Raw genomic sequence first — 27,510 nt, 5'->3', positions numbered from 1 at the left:
TCTCCAGTCAATGGGAAACCATTTACAGCTTAGTCTTTTGTGAAGGACTATGACTCTCAAACTGGGAGGCAAAATTGCACTGGCTCTTAGTGCTGCAGCCTTGTGGGCTAGTTGGCCTTTGGGAACCATCCTAACGCCGACTGTCCTAAAACCCTCTTGGCCGAGAGAGTGGGGATGTACTTGGGCAAGACACTCTCCACTATAATCAAATTCTAGCCCAAATAGTCGGAACAGCAGTTTCCTCCTCTGCTGTTCTGATGGTCATAGTCGGACACGACTGACTTTCACATATATTTATTTATGTCCCTGTGGTGATGACGGAGGAACTGGATGATAGTGTTGCACAGTGTCAACGTCATCCGCCAGCTTCACAGTACAGGGCCATCACGTCAACAGTCTGCGTACATGTCATTGTGAGTGAGGACCGGTGTGTGTGTGTGTGTGTGTGTGTGTGTGTGTGTGTGTTTGGGTATGCGTGTGTGCGTGTGTGTGTGTGTGTGTGTGTACGTGTGTGTTTGTGTGTGCGTGTTTGTGTGAGCGTGCCTGCGTGTGTGTGTGTGTGTGTGTGTGTGTGTGCGTGTGTGTGTGTGTGTGTGTGTGTGTGTGTGTGTGTATGTGCTTGGTTCTGGTGCATATCTTTATGCATGTTTGTGTCCGCGGCTGCTCCCGTGGTGCGTACATATCCGCGTGCGTATGAACGTGTGTATAGTGTGCATGTATGTGCGTGGATGTGTGTGTGTGCGCGCGTGTGTGTGTGTGTGCGTGCGTGCTGCGTGCACGCGTTGTGTATACATACGACTGTGCATTTATGCGCACCATAATGTGTGTGTGTGTGTGTGTGTGTGTGTGTGTGTGTGTGTGTGTGTGTGTGTGTGTGTGTGTGTGTGAGGGGTGGGGGAGAATGAGGAGCTTCTCATGTCAACGACTAGCCTGTCGACAGTTGATCGTTCAAACGAATACATAAAGATAACAAACAAAAAACAACAACAACAACAGCAACAACAACAACAACAACAAAAAGCAACGGTGGTAATGAAAGCGGTGATTGTGGTGAAGGTGGTGGAGTTGTTGGGATATGAAAGTGTGTGATTCATTCTAGTGAATGGTTTGTTTTGGGTTTGTTTGGGTTTGTTTTTTTTTCGTAAATACATGGTGTTTGAAAAGACGTTTCTCGTAAATGCTGATATCTGCGTAATCCTGCACGCTTTCTCTTCTCCTCGAAACTGAAAGCTGATAGGAAGGTTTAGTCATACAGCCAGTGACTGAAAAAGACGTTTCTCGAAAAGCGGATGTCTGGCAATGTAGCATGTAATTGAATAGCAATTAGAATGCTCGGTGCGGGCGAGGCATGTTTTGCAATGTCAGTGCTGATTGAATGCAGTGAAAGGTCTGGTAGATCGTGTGGCACACAAATATTTTGGACAGGTTGAAAACTGTCAGTGTGTGCACGGTGTTGTGTCGAGCTGTGGCTGTGCAGTCGTGTTTTCCTGTTGTTGGGTTTTTTTTTCCAGTCTTCCTGAGAAGTGACTGCCTTGATCTTGCAATGGCTGCTCTTAAGTCCAAAGGTAAGACACCAGACAGAATGAACAGAAACAGTATGTAAGTTACAACGAGAGGCACCATGTCACTGATTTGCGTTAATATTATTTTAATTAATTTTTTTTATCTATTTATTTATTTTTGGTCATGGATCATACAAAGTAAATGCTCTCTTTCCAGCCGCCATAGTGAATTGGTTAGCATAGCCGGCTGACGACAAGGAGGTCGCATTTTCGATTCTCAATGGGGTAGAGGTGGGTTTTCTTTGGCCCACAGCCAGCTCAATCCTGCCTCAAGCTGAAAGGGGACCGGGTCAAATGGGAAGACTGGGGTCACACAGTCTAGTATCATCCACTTCACAGGTAAGTCTTTTATTCGGCAGCTGTCAGTATCTCCAGTCTCAGCTGGTTGGTGCTGGGTTATGTAATAAAAAGATTTTTTTTAAATGAAGCGTAGAGAGCAGCCTTATCATGTTGTCCCAAACCTGAAATGGACCTCCAAGGCAGCATTCTCGTTCACTTTCAGTGTCATGGTGCCCTCAGTGATCCCCCTTGGCGTACCTGTTTGGGGTCAGTGTCGGCAGACTCATGAGTACCGTTGTTGGATGGACATGGTGGCGGTCTTTGCTCTGGAATAACGTTTACTCACTCTGACTCAACCACTAAGTTTGTTGTTGTTGTTGTTGTTGTTTTAAAGAAAAAAAAGGTGGGCCTCAGCTGCATGTAGACAACGCACCCATGTATCTTTTTCTTTTTCCCTTTTTCCTTTTTTTCCCTTCCTTTTTTCATAATTTGGTGCATCACGTTGCCTCTCTTCATTGGCCAAACTAAGTTATTGATTATTGTCGTCGGTTGGGGCACACAGGTTCAGAGCTTGACTTTCAATTCATGGTAGCAGCGAACTTGACCCAGCATTCAACTCCAGACGGAAAAAAACCCGCAGCAGCCGGGATGGTATGGCCTGGAAGAAACAGCAGCACAAAGCGCCACGAGTAGCAGTTCGATGTTGCGCCTCTAGCCGTTATCAGCTGAGAAGAGAGAGAGAGAGAGAGAGAGAGAGGGAGTTGGAGTTTGCAACCAGTTTTGTTAACCAGTTTTATTGCAGAATGTGCTTTTGGCGTGATTATAATAGAATTTTCTAGACTCTTAAGAGAGAGCGTGCTTATGTGATTACTGGATGTAGAGTGATAAGCTGAAAGAAAGACTGAGGCTGTGTGAGAGAGATAGAGAGATGGAAAGGGGGGAGAGAAGGAGAGAGAGAGAGAGGGGGGGAGAGGGAGAGAAGAGGGAGGGAGATAGATGGAGAGAGTAACGAATAAACCAATAAGCATTGCCTTTACTGAAGTAGGCTAACTACAGTCTAAATGCAACGCAATTTGTATCCCTTTGAGTATGAAGTTTGTAATTAGACCATGGGACAGAACGCCCCAAATATGGGGGCAAAACGCCCACACTAGGCGCTTTGCCCCTAGCTAGAAGGCGTTTTGCCCCACGTATGGGGCAAGAAGTCCAAATTAAAAAAAAAAAATCCTCTTACGTGTAATTGCTTGTTTCAATCTTCGATTGCTTGGAATATGTTGTAGCTTGGTTGGGCCTCTATCGTTTACATTTGGTTACAAAGTGTTGTGGCTTCAAGAGGCAAAGTGTCGTGGCTTCTCAAGGCCTGACTAAGCGCGTTGGGTTACGCTGCTGGTCAGGCATCTGCTTGGCAGATGTGGTGTAGAGTATATGGATTTGTCCGAACGCAGTGACGCCTCCTTGAGCTACTGAAACTGAAACTGTGGCTTCAACGAGAAGAGAAATCGGATTTCTTGCTTAGGGGGGCCTCTTGCCCCGAATTACTCCACTGACACACTTGTAGCCGTGTACCCGAGTGGTATATAAGGGTACGGTACAAAAGAACTAACTAAATGATTTGATGATTGAAAGGATAGACAAGAATCCCCGCGCACAGGCCAGGAACATATAGAGGCCAGTCACAAAAGGTTTTTTTCTATTGTTTTATTTACAATAGTTATGAGAAGAAGAAGAAAAAGAAGAAGAGGAAAACAGTGCACTGATAAGGACACAATCAAACACATGTCATTAAACACAACATGTTGGCACAAGTGAATAGAAAAGCACATGTATACATATTACATGGAAAGACTATCACTCAGTTTGTTATTAGCAACAACATACAATAAGATAATGCATATGTGTGAAGACCAAACAACTGACATCAAATGACATTTCTAATACATTTGAATAGTGTAGATAACGTTGTCACGGCTCGTTGGCGATCTGCGTGCATGCCTGTCTGCATTTTTTTCCCCTTCCCTTTTCCCCCTTTCTCTCTCCCTTCTCCCCCCCCCTCTCTCTCTCTCTCTCTCCCTTCTCCTCCTCTCTCTCCCTTCTCCCCCTCTTTCCATCCCTCTCCTTCATCTCCCTCTATCCTTCATGCTTTTGCACGTGTGGCATGTCCCTTCTCCTGAACGTTTTTGAAATCTGAGCGAGTTCAGGAATCTATCTAGTTAGGAAATAAAGATTTCTCTGGGCTATTGAGGCCAAGCTTTGCAGAGAGACGGGTCGCCGTTCCAACGTGCGTGCTGTAGGGCGCCGTCGGTGAAGTAGTGGGGGCGTTTCCTTTGTCACCCCTTCTTCTGTATTAGTCTGTTTCACTCTGGGCCAGTGACGTGCCTGGTGACAGGTGAGGGAGTCTGTGTTTGTCGTCGTAACATTTAGTGATGTGACTTGTGATATCAGAGTGAGGTTTAGGTTGCTTGTAAGGTTAGTGTGATGTTTTTCTTAGTGGATATCTTTTAAATACAGTATTCTTTTACTTCCAAATATTGGGGGGAATTAGTAAATTTGTTGTGTTTAGGTGTAACATTTTTGCCATAATAATATACTTCGTCCCAGGAAACAAAATAAGCTAGAATTGGAGTGGCAGGGTCCTTACACCATCTTACGACGGGTCGGGTTAGCGGACTACTGTGTCAAGGTTGGAAACAAAGAAAAATTATATCATGCCAACCTTTTGAAACAGTTTGTGGAACGGACGCCTGAAGCATCTGTTGCCCTGGCAGTGATTGATGACATAGAGGAGTGCTGGGAGGGGACACGGACTGAGTCAGGACATTCCTCTTCTTCCACTGGAGTCATCTGAGGGCCCAGGAGACGTGGTGGTCGATCCAGACAATCCAGCTTTAAAAGCTGCAATATTGGACATGGCGAAGGACTTCAAAGATGTGCTGATTTACCATCCTGCACTCACCTGGAAACTTGCACCATTGAGCTCATCTCTGACATGCCAGTGCGGACTCGACAGTACCCACTTCCTTACTCTCAGAGGGAAACCATTCAGGAGGAGGTGCAGTCCATGCTAAAGATGGGTGTGATCGAACCCTCTTGTTCACCATACTCGTCCCCTATCGTCCTGGTTAAAAAGAAAGACGGCAAGGTTCGGTTTTGTGTTGACTTTCGCCGCATCAACAAGTTAACAGTATTTGACGCCGAACCCATGCCAGACATTGACGCACTGTTCGCAAAACTAGCAGATAAACGGGTATTCTCAAAGCTCGATTTGTCAAAAGGCTACTGGCAGATTCCGGTGGCTGAGGTTGATCGTCCTAAGACGGCGTTTACGACTCCCCAAGGCCATTTCCAATGGCGGGTTATGCCATTTGGGCTGAAGACTGCCGGAGCTATTTTCAGCCGGATGATGCGCAAGTTGCTCCTTCCTCTGGGACTTCCTGAGGTAGACAACTTTATGGACGACATTCTGGTTACTTCCGTTGGTGAAAGGTCTCATCTCCGACTCTTACGTACTGTCTTGGGAAGACTGCGCGAATGTGCTCTGTCTGCTCGACCGTCCAAGTGTTTCCTGGGACTCCAAGAACTGGATTATTTAGGCCATCGGGTCGGCCGGGGTAAAATCTGGCCAGAGGACGCTAAAATGCAGAAGATCCAGGACGCTCCTCGTCCTGTCACCAAACGGCAGCTTTGTGGATTCTTGGGTCTGGTAGGCTATTATCACCGGTTCGTACCACAGTTCGCGGAAATAGCTTTGCCACTCACTGACAAGACGAGGAACAGAGAACCCAGTAAAATCTCTTGGGATGAAAGGTGTGAGAGAGCATTCTGCCAACTAAAGAAGATTCTCTGCAGTCGTCCTGTGTGCTGCCTGCCAGACCTCACCAAACTTTTCATCCTTCGGACAGATGCATCCGATGTAGGTGTCGGGGCGATGCTACTTCAGGACCAGGGACTTGGCGTGCAACCAGTCGCTTGTGCGAGCAAGAAATTAAATCCAGCAGAACGCAACTATCCTACCATTGAAAAAGAATGTTTGGCTTTGGTTTGGGGTGTGCACAAGTTTGAGCAGTACTTGTACGGACGGGAATTCGTCGTTCAGATGGACCACGCTCCTCTCCAGTACCTGGAAAGAGCCCGAACCATCAGTGGTCGTCTGACAAGATGGGCCCTTCAGTTGCAACCTTTTGCGTATACAGTACAGGCAATTCCAGGGAAGGAGAACGTCGGCGCTGACTTTCTTAGTCGGCTCTCTGAAACTGGAAATGGGGATTCTCCATAGGATGCTTGAGATCAGAGACGATCACAGTCTGACAGTCCATATTGTTATTAAATCGTTGGCTTGGTTTGTACTAATATGTGGGTATATTCAATTGTTAGAAAGTGTGGGAAGCAATGAGTGTTGCCGTCGAGTTTATACGACTTTTTTTGTATGACCTGATTGATGGAATTGTGCTGGGTACACGTTGAGACAAGTTCCTTTCTGTTGACATGTGTGTGTGTGTCTCTGGCCTCAGGCGAACTATTTTTTAGAAATGGGGAAACTCGGGAATATGTCACTGGGGTTGGTTGAACATTTTTGTGTACTCGCCGCGACATGTGGTCAAGGTTCAAAACATGTGGTTTGAATTTAAGAAGGGGGGTATTGTCACGGCTTGTTGGCGATCTGCGTGCATGCCTGTCTGCATTTTTTTTCCCTTCCCTTTCCCCCCTTTCTCTCTCCCTTCTTCCCCCCCCCCCCCCCCCCCGCCCCCCCCTCTCTCTCCCTTCTCTTCCCCTCTCTCCCTTCTCCCCCTCTTTCCATCCCTCTCCTTCATCTCCCTCTATCCTTTATGCTTTTGGACGTGTGTCATGTCCCTTCTCCTGAACATTTTTGAAATCTGAGGAGTTCAGGAATCTATCTAGTTAGGAAAGAAAGAATTCTCTGGGCTATTGAGGCCAAGCTTTGCAGAGAGACGGGTCGCCGTTCCAGCGTGCGTGCTGTAGGGCGCCGTCGGTGAAGTAGTGGGGGCGTTTCCTTTGTCACCCCTTCTTCTGTATTAGTCTGTTTCACTCTGGGCCAGTGACGTGCCTGGTGACAGGTGAGGGAGTCTGTGTTTGTCGTCGTAACATTTAGTGATGTGACTTGTGATATCAGAGTGAGGTTTAGGTTGCTTGTAAGGTTAGTGTGATGTTTTTCTTAGTGGATATCTTTTAAATACAGTATTCTTTTACTTCCAAATATTGGGGGGAATTAGTAAATTTGTTGTGTTTAGGTGTAACATTTTTGCCATAATAATATACAGCTGAGATTGTTTGAAATTCGTTTTCTTTATAACGGGAATTATCTAATTACAGTCTGTCGATTTTCCCAAACATTGTTGTAGGGATGGAAATGTGATGTAGCCTGACTGGTGCTGTTTCAATTATTCAGAACTAGTATCATTGAAACTGGAATATTGTTATTGCCTTGTTTAGCGCAATGTATATTGCTCAAGGAAGATAAAAAAAAGGGGGGGAGGTGTACTCTTTTACAACTGGTTAAAAAACAACCACCAAACAACAGTCTACAGAGCCAGTGGGTGTTACAGGTTTTCCGGTGTTTCCTTTCCCTTCCGTGCCGCTGCCTTCGACGGGTCCCCAGAACACAAGCCTGGAAACTTCCTCACTCCCGTTCCCACTCCCGCTCCCACTCCATACTTCCATCGTACCCTTTCCCACCTTCCCACTGTCCCTCTTGCCGACCAGCTTCAGCCATCAAGCTACGAGTGTCCGTTTTCAGCTGTCAGCACGAGTTTGAACTCTGGCAGCGGGGTTGAGCAGCACTGGCGCTGCAGTTGACTGAAAATGGCATAACTAAATTGTGTGGTGGTTAGACAGAGGTTATTATTTTTGGGGGGTTTGTAATGCCTTGTTTTGTGACGTGTATTTATTTATGTATTTTTGCATCACCTCAGTAAAGCAACGAGCTGAACTCTTCTGTGTCTCTGTGTTTGTGTTGTCGGGACGTTAGCTAGTCTGGGAAGGGGTGGGGGTTCATGGGCACCCCCTTACGGGTTGTGACAAACGTGGTTAAAGCTAAGCTGATTTAGTGAAAGTACACTGATAGTATAGATTAGGTAAAGCTTATACTGTGTAAAAGTGACTCAAATGGATCAGTTATCATGTAGCACTATACTGGAGTAAGCCGTACAGGAGAGAGAGCATGATCACTAAATTACAATTAGCTAACAGACTGTGATGCATATCAGATGGTTTTAACCAATAGCTGATATCACTACAACACTATCTTGTAATCACCACAACAGAATACTACACACATCTTAGAGTACTGAGCACACTGTAACCGTGAAACACTGTAGCAGTACAACTGATATCAGCATGTAAAATGATACATGAATAATAAACAAGATAGAATCAGTGGGTTTGATATAATACTGGCAACCTGAGACGATAAATAGCACTCAATACAGAGATTGGAAGAACTGCTATGGCTTAACCATTAAGCGGTGAAAGAACCTACACATGTTATCCGTTGCACCAAAGCCAAATATCAACATAGCTAAGCTTGTGCTCAACATTTAAATCTCCTCCACCGAAGTGGGATCTTAACCTTCATCAGTGACAGTAAATGAGAAAGAACGCGTCATATGCATTCACTAGAGCATTCTCCAACAAACTATCAGCGTCCAGAGACGTCATTGACTGTGACGTTAAGAAGAATTAAATGGATTACTGCTACGAGCATATGACCACATGGCGATTTTCAACATCAATCATTGCTGAGCTGTGACTACATGTCAAAGCAATAACTGAACAAAGAATTAACTGAACAAAGCAATATCAACATACTCATATGAACACAAGTACTGTGTCAAAAAATACAATTTACAAATCAAACATTTTACACACTGGTACTTGCAGTGATAGATAGCGAGATGTCAGCCTCTGGGAGAATGCACACACACACACTGATTGCGAACGGCAAGAGAGAGAGAGAGAGAGAGAGAGAGAGAGAGAGCAGGCTCTCTAGTCAGAGACTGACCAGGTAGAAAGTGACCACTGATCACCCACTCCGTCTCTTTATGCAAGTTGAGCAGACTGCAAAGACAATTGCGTGTGCTGCCAAACAGATCGGCTCAAATCAGGCTAAATCTGATGGAAACTGTGTTTCTTACAAGGTGTTCAGTGATAGATTTCTAAATGATTCCTGAACCGATTTACGTCGGATAGGTCGCAAAAAGAAAGAGTGTTGATTATTTAAGATGAATTTATAATCTCAATTTAAGTCACCTGAAAAGGGTCAGTTTTAGCGAGCTCATCGCGGAAAACACAAAAGGTATAGATTTAAAGATGGAATTGCAACGATTCTGCCAGTATATCATACTTGTAGTTTACTGATCCGCAAAAGATATTAATTAAATACGGTGGAGCAGAAACACAGATTCCAGCTCAGCCAGTAGCATACCGTGACACTGGTGGAGGAGTGAGTGTGTGGTGAGAAGGACAAAATGACGTAAGCTTAGCGTCAGTTGAAATCTTTAGACTGACGAATGATTAATTGAAATCAAGTATACTTCTAACTGATTAAAGTGTGTGTGTAAGCACAACAAATATAATATTGCAGTGAACGATACAGAGACTTGATTTAATAAATGGTTGGAGCCTTTGTCTAAAAGGGGATTTGCATTCTAACCAGGAATGGCGTCACACATTCTGCGTGGGTCGTTGTGGACCCGCAAGTCAGTTGCGAAAACGGCGTCTGCTATAGCTCGTGTGTGAAGCAGTATCTGAAGCCTAAGAGCGCTATCTGAAGCAGTATGTGAAGCTAAGCACTTGGCTACACACTGATTCAGTCTTTCACGCACATGGAAGAGAATCACAGCCACAGCACATGTCTGGATGGTACTTTAACTTAATGTGTCGCATTAAAAGATAAGGCGTCTTCTTCAGCTTGAGATAACTGATTGTCTGTATGTATATACGACTTGTATTTGATAGTGTATTTGTGCGATTGTTTAAGCCTTCCTGTAAGAGGAGACAACCTATTAAGATCACCCAGTCCAATGGCTTCCATATAGCACAAGGGGATAAATGGCTATTGGGTTAAACAGTCATTAACTGCATGTTGTCTGCCTCGGAGCGACACCAGGCTGAGGGACACCACTAAGGTGTACATCCAGTAGAAGGTTCATGAAGTCAGTCAGAATCATGGCATGTTGGTTTCCAGACGTATGGATGGATGGCAGCCATTGGGGAGCATGTGTCACAGCTTCAACTTCCATTGTCTGTCCACGGCATTCTCTTCCCTAATTGTTTTTCCGTTTCTGCTTTGGGATGGAACTGGACTGATCTTTGGTGACTGAGCCATTTGTGTATATTGATGATGATGTATATACAAACACGCGCGCGCGCACGCATACACGCACTCATGCACAAACACACACACACATGTGTGGAATGATGGCCTAGAGGTAACGCGTCCGCCTAGGAAGCGAGAGAATCTGAGCGCGCTGGTTCGAATCACGGTTCAGCCGCCGATATTTTCTCCCCCTCCACAAGACCTTGAGTGGTGGTCTGGACGCTAGTCATTCGGATGAGACGATAAACCGAGGTCCCGTGTGCAGCATGCACTTAGCGCACGTAAAAGAACCCACGGCAACAAAAGGGTTGTTCCTGGCAAAATTCTGTAGAAAAATCCACATCGACAGGAAAAACAAATAAAACTGCATGCAGGAAAAAATACAAAAAAAATGGGTGGCGCTGTAGTGTAGCGACGCGCTCTCCCTGGGGAGAGCAGCCCGAATTTCACACAGAGAAATTTGTTGTGATAAAAAGAAATACAAATACAAATACAAAATGTACTTACACACGCACAGAGCTCTTTCTCTCTCCACACACACACACACACACACACACACACACACACACATATGCGCACGTGCACACACACAATGTCACATCCCTGGCAGCCCTGATTCCTGTTGACCATGCTCAGTCTCTGCACCACGGTGTTTTCAGAGATCATGAAGATGCGAGTGGCGCTGATTGGCAAGACCGGAGGAGGGAAGAGCTCTTTGGGCAACACGCTGCTGGGCAAGCCTGCTTTTCATGCCAAGCTTAGTATGGCGTCCACCACCCAGAAGTGTGGCTGGTCCTATGGTACCTGTCATGGAATCGACTTAGAGGTGAGTCACCTGCAGGGGCCGTATTCAAGACATAATTCATTTTGCCTTCAGGCAAGTTACCTTTGACATTGTAGGGACCTGCGGGTACAGTTTAACGTGAAGGTCAAGTTCCCTTCCTATTCCAGACATGTGTGGTGCGCTGAGGCTGCTAGCCCATCACCTATAATTTAAAAAAAAATCCTGGTGATTCTGCGCATGCTCTCTGTTTTACTTCTCGCTGCATCACAGTTCAGAGCATTGTCGAGACAGTTCGCAAAACACGTGCTGTCCACAAAGCACGCATGTTTTCCCTCAACAAAAACAATGCACGAAAGGATCCGCCATATTGACCTCTGCTTCGTGGGCAGACACCCTTGGCAGGTAGTAAGGGTAAATTACCTTCAGGTTTGTAGACCTGTGGGTAGGCTCTTGTGTTCCTGAATACCGGATACTGCTTACCTGCGGACAGCTTGCCTTGTCTCAGGCAGATTACCCACAGGTACATCTGTACCCGCAGACACAGTGGTCTTTTGACCGGCCCCAGGGCCCGTATTCTAGACAAAATTCATTTTGCCATCAGGCAAGTTACCTTTGACATGGTAGGGACCCGCCGGTACAGTTTAACGTGAAGGTTTAGTTATCTTTGTATTCAAGATACGCGTGGTGCGCTCAGGCAGCTTAACAATGGTCTATAATTGGAAATTCCAGGGATACCCTTCTGCGCATGCTCTTTTACTTCAAACTGCACACCAACAATCACACCAACAACTACACCTGACGCACAAACAATTACACCAACAATACCAACTGACACACCAACACTACCATCTGACATACCGGCAATGCCTTCCAAACCACTTCTCTGCAACCAAAATCACCTGTGAAGATACAAAGTGATTACAGGGAACTGAATACCCTTCCGTGTTTTCTGGAACAGGTGACGGACACACCAGGACTCTGTGATACAGATCGACCTCCTGATGTGGTCATGAAAGAAATCACCAAGAGTGTATCGGTGTCGACTCCTGGACCTCATGTCATGCTCCTGGTTTTACGGTGTGATGTGAAATTTACTAAGGTAAGCCTTCACACACACACACACACACACACACACACACACACACACACACACACACACACACACACACACACACAAACACACACACCACACACACACACACACAATTATATATATATAACTATGCATGTTTAGTCATATATACACTTTTGGCTACTGGTCAGCATTGGTCAGTGGTCAGCAGTGGTAGTAGTCAGCAGTGGTCAGCAGTGGTCTGTAGTGATCCGGACGTCATGATAATGCGCAAACGTGATAAAACAACGCAATCTGATGATTTTTATGAAGTGATCTCTCATATATATACAAGCACACGCACGTGCCCACGCGATGTGCTATGCAATATAAAACTTGGCCAAAATTGCTAAGCATAAAAAGATATTGCTATGCCCAGACACATCTCCCTCTTAGATTCTCGCACCAAACTCCAGACACTGGTCGACCCTTGGAGGACTAGTCAGGAATGAGTCACGAAATTAATGAAAGTGTTTTACAGCAGATGTGAAGCAGCGCGGTGAAGGTAGAATGATGTCTGTTGACGTGCGCTAGCTCAGTGCTGAAACACTTCTTCTCCTCTCCACGACAGGAAGGAAGATAAAACTTGTACATGCTTGGAAAACTGCAAACTCTTGAGATTACATGACATCTTTAGTGTCCCTTGCCACAAATATAGTTTCCCGTGCTCCCAGTGGCCGCCTATTCCAGATCCGGCCACTCCCACCTGAGGCCTTTGGCTTGCAGCTGGAAGGAAACCTGTCAGGATTTATTCGTTCGTCTCAGGTTTTAGCTCACAGTGTTCACAGGGGACAACTTCGCATTCAATGCCCACTATTTTTTCACGTCAGGCGAAGGCTTTTTTTTCTTTCTTATTACAAATTCTGGCAAACCAAAAGTGTGGTGGTTTATTCCTTCTGAAAGAATATTTTTTGTGAACAGGAGCGAGCCAAATACCAAGTTGAATAACAGCATTTTTTATGGACCTCAGTTGCATGAAGTCCATGGAACGCTTTTTCACGTGTAAGAAAATATTTTTGCTTTTGCTTTTGTGTTTATGCTGTCTCGGTTTTTCTTCTTCTTGATTTTTGTTTGTTTGTCTATTTGTTTCATATTTCGTTCTTTTTTCTTCTTTCGTCTTAAAGAGATGATTGCTCCACCCACAACTGTTGGTCTGACTGTTCTTATGATAAAAGACAACAAATTCGAAATTTTATTTTCGCTGCTGTCTGGGTTCTGGTTTTCGTTCATTGCTCGGATAGGTGTTGCTCTCTCTCTCTTGTCTGTGTCTGTCTGTCTGTCTCTCTCTCTCTCTTTCTCTCTGTCCCCACCGAGATAGTGTACGGTACTGAAAACTTGCCACCTACTTCGTTTAAGACTATGCCGTGGGCCCAGCTACAGTTCCGCTCGGTTTGTGGTGCCTTTCACCCAGTTTTCATCAACTTTATGTTGAAGAGGGCAGTGCTGAAGAAAAAAAGTTGGGTGGCCATGCTGTCAGCTCGTTCCCGTGCGACCGGTGTCTTGCTTGGTCTGGTCCTTGTGTTCATGTTTTGGGGGGACAATTTATATCAACGCCGCGGATCTGGAGAAATGTTACTACGATGTGGAGACATTGAAGCAAACCCCGGCCCCAACCCTGACCAAGGCGCCTCAGGATCCTCCAGCATGCGGCAGACCCGGCTCTCCTCCTCTCACCCGTCTCGCTCCTCCAAGGAACCGTCCCTTGCTGACGTCATGTCATGTATCCAGGATGTGAAGGAGATGAACGCTTCCATGAACAGCAAGGTGGACGACGTGAAAGACGAAGTGCATCAGCTGCGGCAGGAGCATGGTGCTTTGCAAGAACTTGTTTGTGGGCTCAAGGATGAGGTGAGGGATTTACGCCAGAAGAATGACGTTCTCGAACAAAATAACAATGATTTAACGACTAAGGTAAAGAATCTAGAGAATAAATGTGATGATCTGGAAAGCAGGTCTAGAAGGAACAATCTAATTTTTTACGGAATGGATAAAAGAGAAGGAGAAACAAGTGAACGATGTGAAGAACGGGTTCAGGACTTGATCACTGACACACTGGAGCTTTCAGATAGTTTTGAGTTTGAACGAGTTCACCGATTGAATGCGAAGGCAGACTCCCCAATAATCGCTTGCTGTTCGTTCTATAAGCAGAAAATCAAAATTCTTAAAGCTAAGCAGAAGTTGAAGGGCACAAACGTGTTTATTGGGGAAGATTTTACAGAAAGGGTTCGAGAGATAAGACGGAAGTTAAGTCCACACTTAAAGAAAGCTAGGAGTGAAGGAAAACAAGTCCGTATGATCTATGACCATCTTTACATTGATGGAAAAAAATACTTCCTGGACTCACAAGACTGTTTGAAAGAAACGAAATAGGAAGAAGGCCGGCTTCGTGATTTTTATGATTTAGAGACGGACAATTCTGACACGGTTTCAAAAGAAATATTGACACATAAATTTTCCTCGATTCATTCACGCGATTCCCCGGGTATTTCAAATGAAGCACGTGGGAATTCAGGGAACAAAAGTTTACGCTCGGGTGGAAAGGCGCAGTTAGAAAACGAGAACTCACTTGAAGTTTCTCGTGCTTTGGATGCTAGCCCAAGGGGGGAAAAGGACAGGGTGCATTCCAGCCCGGAAGGAAATCGAAACACGAAACATTCTGTAAATAGTAACTCTTTTTCGTGTCCCGAACCCTCGAATCCTTTGGCTGTAAATTGTTCAAGATCTTTTTCCTTTCTTTCTTGGAACGTTAATGGTTTGCGTTCTAAGCTCATGTTTAATTATTTTTCTACATATGTGTCGTCTTTTGACTTCGTATGCATTGTTGAAACGTTTGAAGAAAATTGTAAAACAGATTTATTTCCTGGTTTTTCAATGTATTATAAACCAGCTATTAAATTTACCAGACAAGGGAGGAAACCGGGTGGTATTGTGTGTTTGTTTAGGAATGAGTTTTGTCCCTTCATAAGAAAACTACAAATAGAATATGAAAATATATGTGCATTTATTATTGATAAACAGTTGTTTGGATTTTCGAAAGATCTTCTCTTTGTATGTACTTATGTACCACCAGAAGGTTCTCCTTTTTATGCTTATTTTGATTATGATCATGGTATATCTGTACTTGAAGATTGTCTGACTAATCTGCTGTTAGAACTCTGTGATGTTTATATAATTTTGTGTGGCGATCTTAACAGCAGAACTTCTAATATCTCTTCTTCACAAACATCGAATGACAGTATTGGATCTTATCATAAAAGTTGCTCAATGAATTGTAATCGTAATTCTCAGGATACACACATAAATGTATATGGTAAGTCAATGTTAAACATGTGCACTGCCTTAGGTTTGACAATATTAAATGGAATGTGTAACGGTGACCAGGAAGGTCACTATACATATACAGGCGAAAATGGAAGCAGTGTCAATGATTATTTTCTTTTGTCAAATGACTTTTATGAACTTGTTTATGATGTATGTGAATTATGTGTTGCTGATCGAACTGAATCTGATCATTTTCCTCTTGAGTGTTGTATTTCTTTTTCAAATAATAACCTAGTTAAAAGTAATGATTGTGATACCATACAGGTGATAGAAAAATTTGAGTGGAACGAACAGTTTAGGCAGGAATTCCATAGTAAATTAACAGAGAAAGAAATTAATGATAAACTGAAAATGGCTTTGGATCTCATTGATGTGAATATAAATGACGCTTTAAAATTGTTCAATGAATGTATTCGAGAATGTGCAACTTGTATGAAGAAAACTTTTAGTGTGGGACATAATAAACAGCAAGAGGGATGGTTCGATGAGGAATGTAAATGTCAAAGGAGAAAAGTTCGCAGGTTACTTAAAAGGTTTCGTAGAACTTCAGATAAGGATGATAATACTGTGTATGTAAGAGCTAGAAAAGAATATAAAAATCTATGTGAGAATAAGAGAAAACAGCATAACAAAAGCTTACTAGACAATTTGATAGCATCTGTTAAAGATCAAAAAGAATTCTGGGAATGTATGAAACAAATTTCGTCCAAAAAGAGGCAGCCTAGGAATGACATATCTGCAGATTGTTGGTTTAAACATTTTAAAGCCTTGTTAGATAAAGATTTTGATTGTATTATCAGTGATCATAGCTTACCTGAAGTGGAAAACGAGTTAATGAATCGTCCAATATCTAAAGAAGAAATTTTAATTGCACTTAAAAAACTAAAGAATCGAAAAGCTGCAGGTCCTGATGGGATAATTGGAGAATTTTTGAAATCACCATGTGATCAGTTTATACTTTTTTTGACAACTTTCTTTAACGTTTTATTCGATAAGGGTATTTTTTCCTGAAAATTGGTGTGAGTCAATCACTTTACCACTCTACAAGAAAGGTGACATAAATAACACTAATAACTATAGAGGCATTTCATTATCTGATATCAGCAGTAAAGTATTCAGTGCAATTATTAATTATAGGATTCAGGAGTATGTAGAATATAACAATATAACAGGTGAACACCAAGCTGGTTTTAAACGAGGATATTCCACAATTGATCATATGTTTACTCTTTTGGCATTTGTTCAGAAACAGTTTTCTCTTAATCGTAAACTTTACGTAGCATTTTTGATTTTGAGAAAGCTTTTGATTCTATCAATAGAAATTTATTATGGCCAGTTCTGGCAAAACATGGCATAACAGGAAAGCTTTTTAAATGTGTAAAGAGTATGTATAATGTTGTCAAAACAAGAGTTAGGTGTGGTAACAAACTTACTGAGTATATCAATTGCACTAGAGGAGTAAAGCAAGGAGATGTTTGTAGTCCTATTTTGTTCTCATTATTCATAAATGAATTGACTTTAGAACTGATAGACAGAGGAAGACATGGTGCGAGATTCACAACTGATTTTATAGAACTATTTATATTATTACTTGCTGATGATATTGTTTTGCTTTCAGAGACAGCTATTGGTCTACAGACACAATTGAATAACTTAAAAAATTCAGCTACTAAATTGCAATTAAATGTTAATTTAGATAAAAGTAATGTTATTGTTTTTAGGAAAGGTGGTTATTTGGCAGCAAGGGAAAGGTGGGTGTATGGTGGTATTGATATGCCAGTTGTCAATGCTTACAAATATCTTGGAATTCTATTTTCTACTCGTTTGAGTTTTGTAGCTGCATGCAGGGATCTTTCAAGCAGAGCAAAGAATGTGCTGTTACATATTATGAAGAAACTCTTTTTATTAAACAATAATTCTTTGGATATTTTTATTAAGATTTTCGATACTCAGATACAGCCCATCGTACAATATGGTTCAGAATTATGGGGTCTAGATAAAAATGCTACAATACAATGTGAGTCCGTTCATTTATTTGGACTGAAAAAGTTTTTAGGAGTTGAAATGAAGGCACCTAACGATTTAGTATATGGAGAGACGAACAGACATCCAATCTATATAAATTCTGCAGTTAGATGTGTTCGATACTGGTTTAAATTACTAAAAATGAATGAAAACAGACTGCCACGTAAATCCTATAATATGTTGTATGATTTAGATTCTAGAGGTAAAAAGAACTGGGCGTCAAATGTACGAATTTGTCTCTGTGAACTGGGATTTAGATATGTTTGGGAATATCAAGGAGTAGGTAATGAAAATATGTTTCTGAAACTTTTTCGTCAACGTTTGATAGACTGTAGATGGCAAAACCGGGAAAATCATATTCAGTCAAGTGATAGATTCTTTCTCTACAGATCTCATACTTCTACACATTTAGTAAAGAATTATCTTTTGTTTAACATGGAAAGATATCTACGAGTTTTATTAACAAGATTTAGATTTGGTATTTCTGAAATTCATATGCACAGATATCGTTATAAGATTGTTGGTCACACAGAGAAGTTGTGTCCTTTGTGCAAGCTGTCAAATGAAGATGAAGTGCATTTTGTTTTGATGTGTCCTGTGTTGCATGGATTTCGCGAAAGATTTATTCCAAAGAAATATTATGTACGTCCATGTTTGTTTAAATTATGTTTATTGATGGCATCATCTGATTATGGTGTCATACGTAATCTCGCATTGTATTTACACAAAGCTTTTAAGTTAAGAGAAACGGTATTATCATAATTTCTTTAACTAATTGTGAAAATGGTGAATGTTTACTGATGGTATGGTGACATCTGTATACTGTATTAACGCCCTTCATTCATATGGGGCTATGGCCTTGAGTGAATAAATCATCTCAGTCTCAGTCTCAATCTCTGTCCCCACCCCACCCAGCTCCCTTCCAATCTAACTGTATTCCCACCCACCCTTCTCTCCCAACCTGTTCCTCGCCTTTGTTTCGTTTCAGTGATCTCGGAATGTGCGTGGGAGTAGCGTTGGCGTGCGTGTGTTAGCTGGAATGTGTATGTATACGTATGAATTGAAAAGTATAGGCTGACGTTATTTGTCCTTTTTAAGATGGTATCATACATGTTGATTTGAATTACAGATAACTAGTTATCCCCCTACCTTGCTGTTGTCAAAAGCAGTGTGAATACAATCGATAGTTACCATCGTGTCAACAATAGTAATTCCAGAAACGTCCACGGTGACTGTGGTTTTAGAGGGGCAAGTGTCTAACTTGGTGACTAAGTATGTAAACTTTACCATGTTACACAAACTGGAGACTAATGTTCTGGTGTTGTTGTTTTTCTCTCTCCTAAAGTGTTGGTTTTGATTACAATAAAAATATCGTGCGTAAACCTGGTGCTGCTTATGCGTGTGCTCATGTTAACCGATCAAAATAATATAGTTAATTGCTAGTTGTGTGTTTTTTTTGTTTTTTTTGTTTTGTTTTTTTCTAATTACATAAATGTTGATTTTCGTCAATTTCAAGTCGAAAAGGGTACATCAGTCAAGGAGAAGTTTTGCGTTTTTCAGACATTAAATCCTGTTAACAACAAAACAATCTTGTGACTTTGATGTCCCTGGTGGCACAGAGGTACGTGTTCTGCACTGTGTTGCAGGAGGAGTACAATGCCTACCTGGACCTGCAGAAAATCTTTGGAGAGCACCTCACCAGATTCCTCATCATCGTCTTCACCCGGGCAGATGAATTTGGAGACACATACGGTATATATTTTTATGAGCTTAATTGCTCCTGTTACTACGCTTTGACAATAACGTAATAAATAACTGCCCAATGGCCAGTCATGTTCGCGCAAATCAGGTGTATGTTACCCCAGGTCCAAGTTACCCAAGGTATATGTAGTCTAAGTTCCCCCAGGTCTTTGTTCCCTAGGGTCTATTTTCCCTCAGGACTAAGTTCCCCCAGGCCTATGCATGTTTAATCATATATACACTTTTGGCTACTGGTCAGCATTGGTCAGTGGTCAGCAGTGGTCTGTAGTGATCCGGACGTCATGATAATGTGCAAACGTGATAAAGCAACGCAATCTGATGATTTTTATGAAGTGGTCATGAATGGTCAGAAGTGGCAAGAAATGGTCGGTAATGATCAGCAGTAGTCAATAATGGTCAGTTAATGGTCAAACCCCGCCAAGACGTCCCAATAATGCACACCTGTCACAAAGTTATGCAAGTTGAACTCTGATAGTGTACAACAGTGGTCAGTAATGGTCAAGCAGTGGTCAAACACCTGCTACGACATAATAACTGGCAGATGTAACAAAATAACGCAGTCTGAGCACTTTTGGGTCGTGGTCAATCGCGGTCAGCTGTGTTCCAAGACCTGGGGGATCACAGACCTGTGGGAACATACACCTGGGGGAACTTAGACCTGGTTGAAAGGAAATTCGGGGAAACATTGAGCTGACCCCTTTAACACAAGCAGTTAAAACAGATCTGCCTCACACAGACAATAAAAGTTAATTATTGACACTGTTACATACGAGCAGTCCGTTGCCTCAAAACCGGGCCACTTTCAGTTTGCCAAAAGAAAACGGCTTCAGACAAACCGTTTATAAACTTGTGGTACCATACAGCCACTTTTGTACGACTCATCTGTCAGGCATCTCCAGATTACGCCCAGCCGACATCTCAGATAATGATCTTTAAAATCTATTAAAAAAAAAAAGAAAAAAAAAAGAAGAAGCAAAATAGTAACAGCCATTGCGGCGACAAAGTGGAGATGGTGGCAGGAACGAGACGTGTTACGCCACAGCCACATCCTCTGGGCATCTGTCAACCGTCTCCGCTTTTGCTTACATCTCTTCAGTCAGTTCCCCACACCATGTGCATCGTATTTTGTCTGTTGTGTAGAACTGAAACCGGAAGTGAAGGACATATTCTATTCCGGTTGTGGAAGTAAGCGTTTAAGGCAAAATGTTGACGGGCGCAATAGCCGAGTAGTTAAAACGTTGGACTTACTCAATCTGAGGTTCGAATCTCGGTGACTGCGCCTGGTGGGTAAAGGGTGGAGATTTTTCCGATCTCCCAGATCAACATATGTGCAGACCTGCTTAGTGTCTGAACCCACTTCGTGTGTATACGCAAGCAGATCAAATACGCACGTTAAAGATCCTGTAATCCATGTCAGCGTTTGGTGGGTTATGGAAACAAGAACACACCCAGCATGCATGCCCCCGAAAGCGGTGTATGGCTGCCTACATGGCGGGTAAAAACGGTCATACACGTAAAAGCCCACTCGTATACATACGAGTGAACGTGGGAGTTGCAGCCCACGAACACAGAAGAAGAAGACGGTCAAAAAGTTCAGATCATTCAATGGACAGATCCAAATGGCCCAGAGGCCGAAGTAGCGTTTGTAAATGTCTAAACACGTTTGAATGCGAATATACATATGTGTGAAAGTGTACGTACACGTGTATACAGTATACGTGAGCTTAGGTATCTGTATGTATACATGTGTGTATATGTATATGCATGTATGTTTATGTATGTGTCTGTGCATATCTATGTGTGTGTATCCATAATTATGTATCCACATATCTGTGTAGGCATATGTATGTTCGTGCGGGAATGTAGGTACGGACATAAGTGCTCAAATACACGTGAATGCTCATAGAGCTAAATTTTCCACCCCCCTCCTCCCCCTCAACCTCCCATCCACCTCTTCTCCTACCATTTAAACGAAACCATTCAACATTAATGCGAACATGTATGCAATGTCTACAATCAAAATCTGCAATGTGATGGGACAATTAACAAAATTCCTCCTCCTCATTTTGTTTCAGGCGGATCAGGACTTGAAATGAACATGTATATTTACTTGTTTATTCAATAAAACGTCATGCAAATTCTCTCTCTCTCTCTTTTTCTCTCTCTGTGACAAAGAAGAACAGATGTATTACGCGAAGATTATCCTCAAGGTTTTGGATCATCGTAATTTAATGTGTGTGTGTGTGTGTGTGTGTGTGTGTGTGTGTGTGTGTGTGTGTGTGTGTGTGTGCGGCAACAGAGGCACGGATGGATTCTTTTCGAAGGGATCTGCCCACATATCCTGACAACGTGAAGAAAATACTGGAAGACGCAGGGCAGCGTTACTGTCTGATCAACAACAAGGATCCCAAACATCTGAGAGACTCCCACACAAGGGATCTGATCAAGATGATGCTGGTGTGTGTGTGTGTGTGTGTGTGTGTGTGTGTGTGTGTGTGTGTGTGTGTGTGTGTGTGTGTGTGTGTGTGTTATAATATCATACCCAACACCGACTGTCTTTAAACCCTCTTGGCCGAGAGAGTTGGGATGTAACTTGGGCAAGACACTCTCCACTATCATCAAATTTTAGCCCAGATAGTCGGGACAGCAGTTGCCTCCTCTGCTGTTCTGATGGCCATAGTCGGACGCGAACGACACGCCTATTTTATATATATATATATATATATATATATATATATATATATATATATATATATATATATATATATATATATAATTATACTTTTTATCTGTTTTTTTTCTGCGGCGTGATTGAAAGGTGACCATTGCACACATGATTTGTTTTGTGGGGCTTCCCCCCTCCCCTATTCTCTTTTCTTTTATCTTTATTATAAAAAAAAAAATAACCCTATCATCTGGCTCGACAATTGCCCCAGTGTATCTTGCGGCATGAGATCTAGGAATGTTCAGTGACTGCATACATTTGTCTGGGTCTATTGTTGCCCAGGTGTATTGCTGTTTGTATACTAATCGAGTGTAACAAGTGATTATTTCTGTCTGGGTTTATTTGATTTCTCTAGTGTGAGTTGCGGTGTTAAACATTTCTCTCCCCCTGTTTATTTTCTTATCAACATAGCAAGTGGTATTAAAGGATTTTTTTTAAAATACTCTTGGTATACCTACTGCCAGTTTGCACACAAGACCTACTGTTCGTTGCATCATATGTTTCCGCATATTGGTAAACTATGAGAGAGAGAGAGAGAGAGAGAGAGAGAGAGAGAGAGAGAGGTGGGGGGAATGGAGGGGGCTGTGTGTGTGTGTGCGTGCTGTGTGAGTGTCTGTGTTTGTGTGTGCTTAAGACCATCAGACTGAATTTTTTTTTTATCTTCCGTACATAATATTTTTATTTTGGCGTGTGAAGTTCTTGTCAAAATTCTGGTCCAACCTTGCTCCTGTAATGTGTGAATTTGTATTTAGATTATAAAAAAAAAATCTTGTGACAACACAGGTGGGGAGAGAGTATGGGTCAGAGTGGAGGGACGGGGCAGGGAGAGCCGGGGAGGGGGGTGGGGGTGGAACAGAAAGACAGACAGACAGCAAGACAGACATACAGCAGGGCAGACATACATCCAACCAGCCAGCCAGCCAGATAAACAGACAGACAGAAAAAAGGAGCACACTTTGCAAGACTTTCTAGCGGGGTGGTTTGTTTCCACTGCACTGCACATGAACTCATGGATTGATTATGACTTTCACAGGAACTGGTGACCAAAAACGAGCCCAGAGGAGAAAGCTACTTCACCGGTAAGATGTTCCAAGAGCTCACCCTCTATGTGAACGAGGAGATTGAACAACGCATGGAAAGTCACAAGGAGCGTCGTGAAGAGGCCGACGTACACGTTCGAGAAGACATCATCAACGATGCTGTCGACCGGTCCTTCTTCACCAAGGCTGGTGCTGTGGTGGGTGGCGCGGTGGGTGGTGTGGTGGGTGGCGTGATGGGTGGTGTGCTGGGTTCCATCGCGGGTCCCGCGGGTTTTGTGGCAGGTGCCGGGGCAGGTGCCTGGGCATAGGTGCCGGGGTAGGTTCCAAATGTGTTGTCATGTAAAGGAAATCCTGCCTTCTGTAATTGATATGATAGTCTGTCGTGTCCGACTATGACCATCAGAACAGCAGAGGAGGCAACTGCTGCCTCGATCATCTGCGCTAAAGGTTTGGTTTCCCATTGCAATGGATAAACCATTGATGATACAGCTCTCGCTTTGCTATAGTTGTAAGGCTAATTACTCCCAAAACAGATTGCAGTTGATTGAAACCTTCAGAAAAATAACAACAAAAACTATCTTCCACCAACAAAACTTTATTTTTCTGTGTCGATTAAAAACTGATTAGTCATGGTCACTGTGACCTTTGTTTGTTCCAGCTGCAAGGTCAAGGACACTATGCGTTTTTGATTGTGCCAAAAGTAATTTTTGAAACAAATCTTCAGAAACCTTCCACGCGTGAATGTTGCAACTGTGTTTTAGTGATACCGGTGAAAGATCAATGTTGAACAAGAAGGAAAATCTTTGTAGACTGTGAGTTTTGGCAGCGTTTTTAAACCAGTTTTGAAAAAAGGTTTTTGTATGTCTCTTATTCCAATGAAAAATAACCACAACAGTATCAGAGAAGGGGAAGATCGTGAAGTAGGGAGGACTGCAGTGACACGTGCGTTTTCTTTTTCTTTCTGTTTTTTCAAACCTTTTTTTAATTTTATTCATTTTTTGCGTTTACAAGCCATTTACATATCAAGAAAATATGCATTATGAATAGATCAACTATGTATTCAACATTTTATATATTAACGTTGTAGAACGCTAACCATATGGCCTTAGTAGTTCTATATAATTAGAGGTTCGTGTGTATATAAATATGAAGGACATATTTAAATATTAAAAAAATAAATGAAGATAGATAAATAAGGGAAGAAGAGAGGAAGAGAAATGTCAGAGAGAGAGAGGGAAAAAAAAGAATCTTCATTTTTACTCTATAGTGTTCCATATGAAATGGACCAATGCTATGGATATATGTGTACCAGAAACATATATATTTACACATGCACACACACACACACACACACACATATATATATATATATATATATATATATATATATATATATATATACACGCGCACACACAGACACACAGACACACAGACACACACACACACACACACACACACACACATATATATATATATATATATATATATATATATATATATATACATGTACACACACACATATATATATATATATCACACACATACATCTGTCTCTATATTCGTACATTAAAAAATATATTTTGGTTTTATGAAAACAAAAGGAAATAAGCAATTTAGTATGCAAGCAGGTGTATTACTGTTGTCACATAATTCAATGTGTTTTACATAGGTATCACAATTCAAGTCTTGTATTTCTTAAGATGTAAAGAAAGATGAAAAAAAATAGATTTAGATGTCTTGCCTTTATGATCAATTAATTTTTGGTAAGATTTTTCAAACTACAAATTGCAAAACAAGATTGGTTAGGGTTCTGTATTGGGTGGTAATGTATCAATATTATTACATTCTATTAATGGCATGTAATATAACCATTTTGCTAAGAATTTAGCATTATTCATAAGTAAATGTGATACATATTTTTTCTGTTTTATATCTTAATCTAAGTTGTGTTAAGAATACTTCAAATTGTGGAATTTGTTTCTTTAGTTTGCTTTTGTATATATATTTTTTGGTTACAATTAGAGCTTTTCCCGCATTTCCCGCATTGGCCTTGTCAGCCATGAGCGTGCCTGCATCAGACGTGGACAACGCCCTTCCTAGATCTTCGTCAGCGAAGCCAGGCCATGACTGACAATTAGAGCAATGAAATCAAGGATGTCATCAGAGGCAACACTCTTTGAAGCTCCAAATAGAATGAAGTCTTCAGTAAATTTTACATTTTGTGCGTTTTCACATTTATTGTTTAAACATGATTCTAGTGTTTTCCAAAAGTTATGTGTAATATCACACTGCCGAAAAAGATGGCGGATAGATTATGTACGCATATTGCATAAACTATATACGTGCAAAACGTGCGTTTTCTTTGTGTTTTGACCTATTTTTCCTTTTGTGTACACATTGCTTTTTTTCGTTTTTCGTCCCTCTTAGGTTGAAGACTGGATGTACAAAAGCTTGTACCTTGCTTATCAGTTATTATCGTTTATAAAGAATATATCTCTCTCCCTCTCTGTCATGATTAAACTAAAACATAAGCTGTTTATTTGTATATAATTTTTCCATATGAAGAATATAAACCCTGGTTGTGATGTGTCGTTGCTATACATATATCTATCAGATATTGCAGTGTAAAATAATCAAAACAAAGTCAAATAAAGTTGTTCAATACAAAGTAATATATAGCATGAATTCAAGAAATGGATTTAACAGTAATAACAAAGTAGGGTATTAACTACAAAACTGTCAACTGAAACATCAGCAGAGGAAAACAAGAGCAGGGAATCAATTCTTCAGCCAGAGAAAAAATGTTCCACCTAGAACAGAGAGAAGAGATAAAGCAACGAGGGAGAGATATAAAGATATTTATCTGAAATCTTCGTGAGCGACCTGTTGGGAACATCACCAACATTTCTTCCTTACTGAACGCTGGTGTCATCTACATTACAAGGGAGTGCACTCGTACTGTATAGGCCCCATTATGGAGGAACACAGCTTGTTTGTTTTCAGTCTAGGTTGGACAGGTGTTTTGGAGGTAACCGAAAAAAAAAGGAAAAGGAAAAATAAAATAAAGTCATGCAAAGCAGTGAAAGGTATACAAAAAAAGAACAAACAAACCTAAAAAAAACGGGGCTTAAAAGATGTATATAAAGCACTTTGTAGTGCAGAAGAAAAATCTGAGTGTTGACGAATGCTTACAGATGATACCACTGAATGTGTTATCGAGATGCATTGACAAGTTAGGATTAGGTGTAATTTTTTTTTATTTAATGTTATCCAAATGTGTTGACTTTTGTAATCGTTGGTTGTGTTGCGACATAGTGCTTGAAAAATAATGTCTTGACAGTCACTGTACCTTCACGCACAATTTTGCTGAAAATCACAATAAAAAAAGTTTTGTACGTTGTCTGATTCCTTCACATTTTCTCATTTAACAGAGAGCTTGCTGAGCAGCCGTCTGCACTCACCACACACCGGAAGGATGTGCAGAGAGAGAGAGAGAGGGAGGGAGAGTTAAGTACATTAACACACTGGAGAGAAGTCCCATGCACACAGTAATACCAACACACCACTTTATCGTGAAACTAAACAAATGAAACAACGCGCAACGGGTTATGTGAGCCAGTAAACGCCCGCCCCGAAACGTTAGGATAGAATTTATGCGAAGAAGGGATGGTCGCTTACAAGCCAGTTTTCAGTATCACGTGCACATGAATGTGAGCCAATTCCTTAAGTTTTCTCAGTTTTACGTAACCAGGCCAATTTTAATGAAGACGTCAGCGTATTCTATTCCTGAAGTCCAAGACCACCATCCCCGATGCTTGTGTGTTTTGTTTTTCTCTGAAATTCGTCTTGCTTTTCAATCCATACCCGATAAAAATTTATAATAATGATTTTTTTAAGGAGCGGAAACATACTGTCTGTTGGGTTAGGTGACAGAATCCACGAATGAATCGATTTTGACGAAATACGCGATTTCAAAATAGCCACCTTCCTTCTTTTGTCGTTTCTTTTGATATCTGTTCCCCACACAAGTGTGTCACACCTGCTATTTTTTTTTTTTTTTTTTATTGTGAGTAATTTCAAATTTGCACGGTTATGTAAATTATTTGTGTAACCAAATAAAAAATTTGAATGGTTCCATTCCCAGCCTAGAAATTCCAAGTAATTAGCATTAGAATTTCTGGTGCCTCCTGGCCAGATTACACTCGTTTTCACAGAATTCAAATATAAGCCTGATTTATATCCCAAAGTGTCCGCTGTGTATGCAAGTCTGAAATTATTTGTCGCCTTCTAAAAGAAATTCAGGATCATCTGCAGTTTGAGAGATTTCATGTTCCAGAATCAGAGTCATCTGCCTGTTGAGAAAGTTTATGTTCCTTGTTCCAGATCACTTATCACTATACATTGGGTTTTTTTGTGTGTTTTTTACCTGTAATTATTGCCAATACCTCAATTCATAAGATGAAGGTGATAGTGAATCTCCCTGTCTAAATCCTCGCCAGTTGCACAGTGAACCAGCTCAGCTTGTCCAAGTTGGTCAGTAAGTTTCAGTTTTCAGTTTCACTTTCTCAAG

At 41.7% G+C, this 27,510-nt stretch overlaps 1 protein-coding gene across 1 annotated transcript; it reads left to right on the top strand.

Moving 5' to 3' along the window:
- Positions 1-1,327: 1,327 nt before the first annotated feature.
- LOC143295204 (GTPase IMAP family member 4-like) lies at positions 1,328-24,329 on the top strand. The gene is made up of 6 exons (XM_076606777.1): positions 1,328-1,565; positions 10,833-10,999; positions 11,916-12,056; positions 19,061-19,166; positions 21,475-21,632; positions 22,934-24,329. The coding sequence occupies exons 1-6, from the start codon at positions 1,544-1,546 to the stop codon at positions 23,246-23,248; spliced, it is 909 nt and encodes a 302-aa protein (XP_076462892.1). The 5' UTR covers positions 1,328-1,543; the 3' UTR covers positions 23,249-24,329.
- The last annotated feature ends 3,181 nt before the right edge of the window (positions 24,330-27,510 follow it).

This window comes from Babylonia areolata, chromosome 20, assembly GCF_041734735.1.
Source record: "Babylonia areolata isolate BAREFJ2019XMU chromosome 20, ASM4173473v1, whole genome shotgun sequence".
Classification (NCBI taxonomy): Eukaryota; Metazoa; Mollusca; class Gastropoda; order Neogastropoda; family Buccinidae; genus Babylonia; species Babylonia areolata.
The sequence above is the reverse complement of the archived record's forward strand: the minus strand, read 5'-3'. Positions and strand labels throughout refer to the sequence as shown.

Excerpts from the sequence above, each read along its gene's own strand:
- LOC143295204 (XM_076606777.1), top strand. The coding sequence starts at position 1,544 with ATGGCTGCTCTTAAGTCCAAAG. Across the intron at positions 12,057-19,060 it reads GTGATGTGAAATTTACTAAG|GAGGAGTACAATGCCTACCT; the intron begins GTAAGCCTTCAC and ends ACTGTGTTGCAG. Across the intron at positions 19,167-21,474 it reads TGAATTTGGAGACACATACG|AGGCACGGATGGATTCTTTT; the intron begins GTATATATTTTT and ends GTGCGGCAACAG.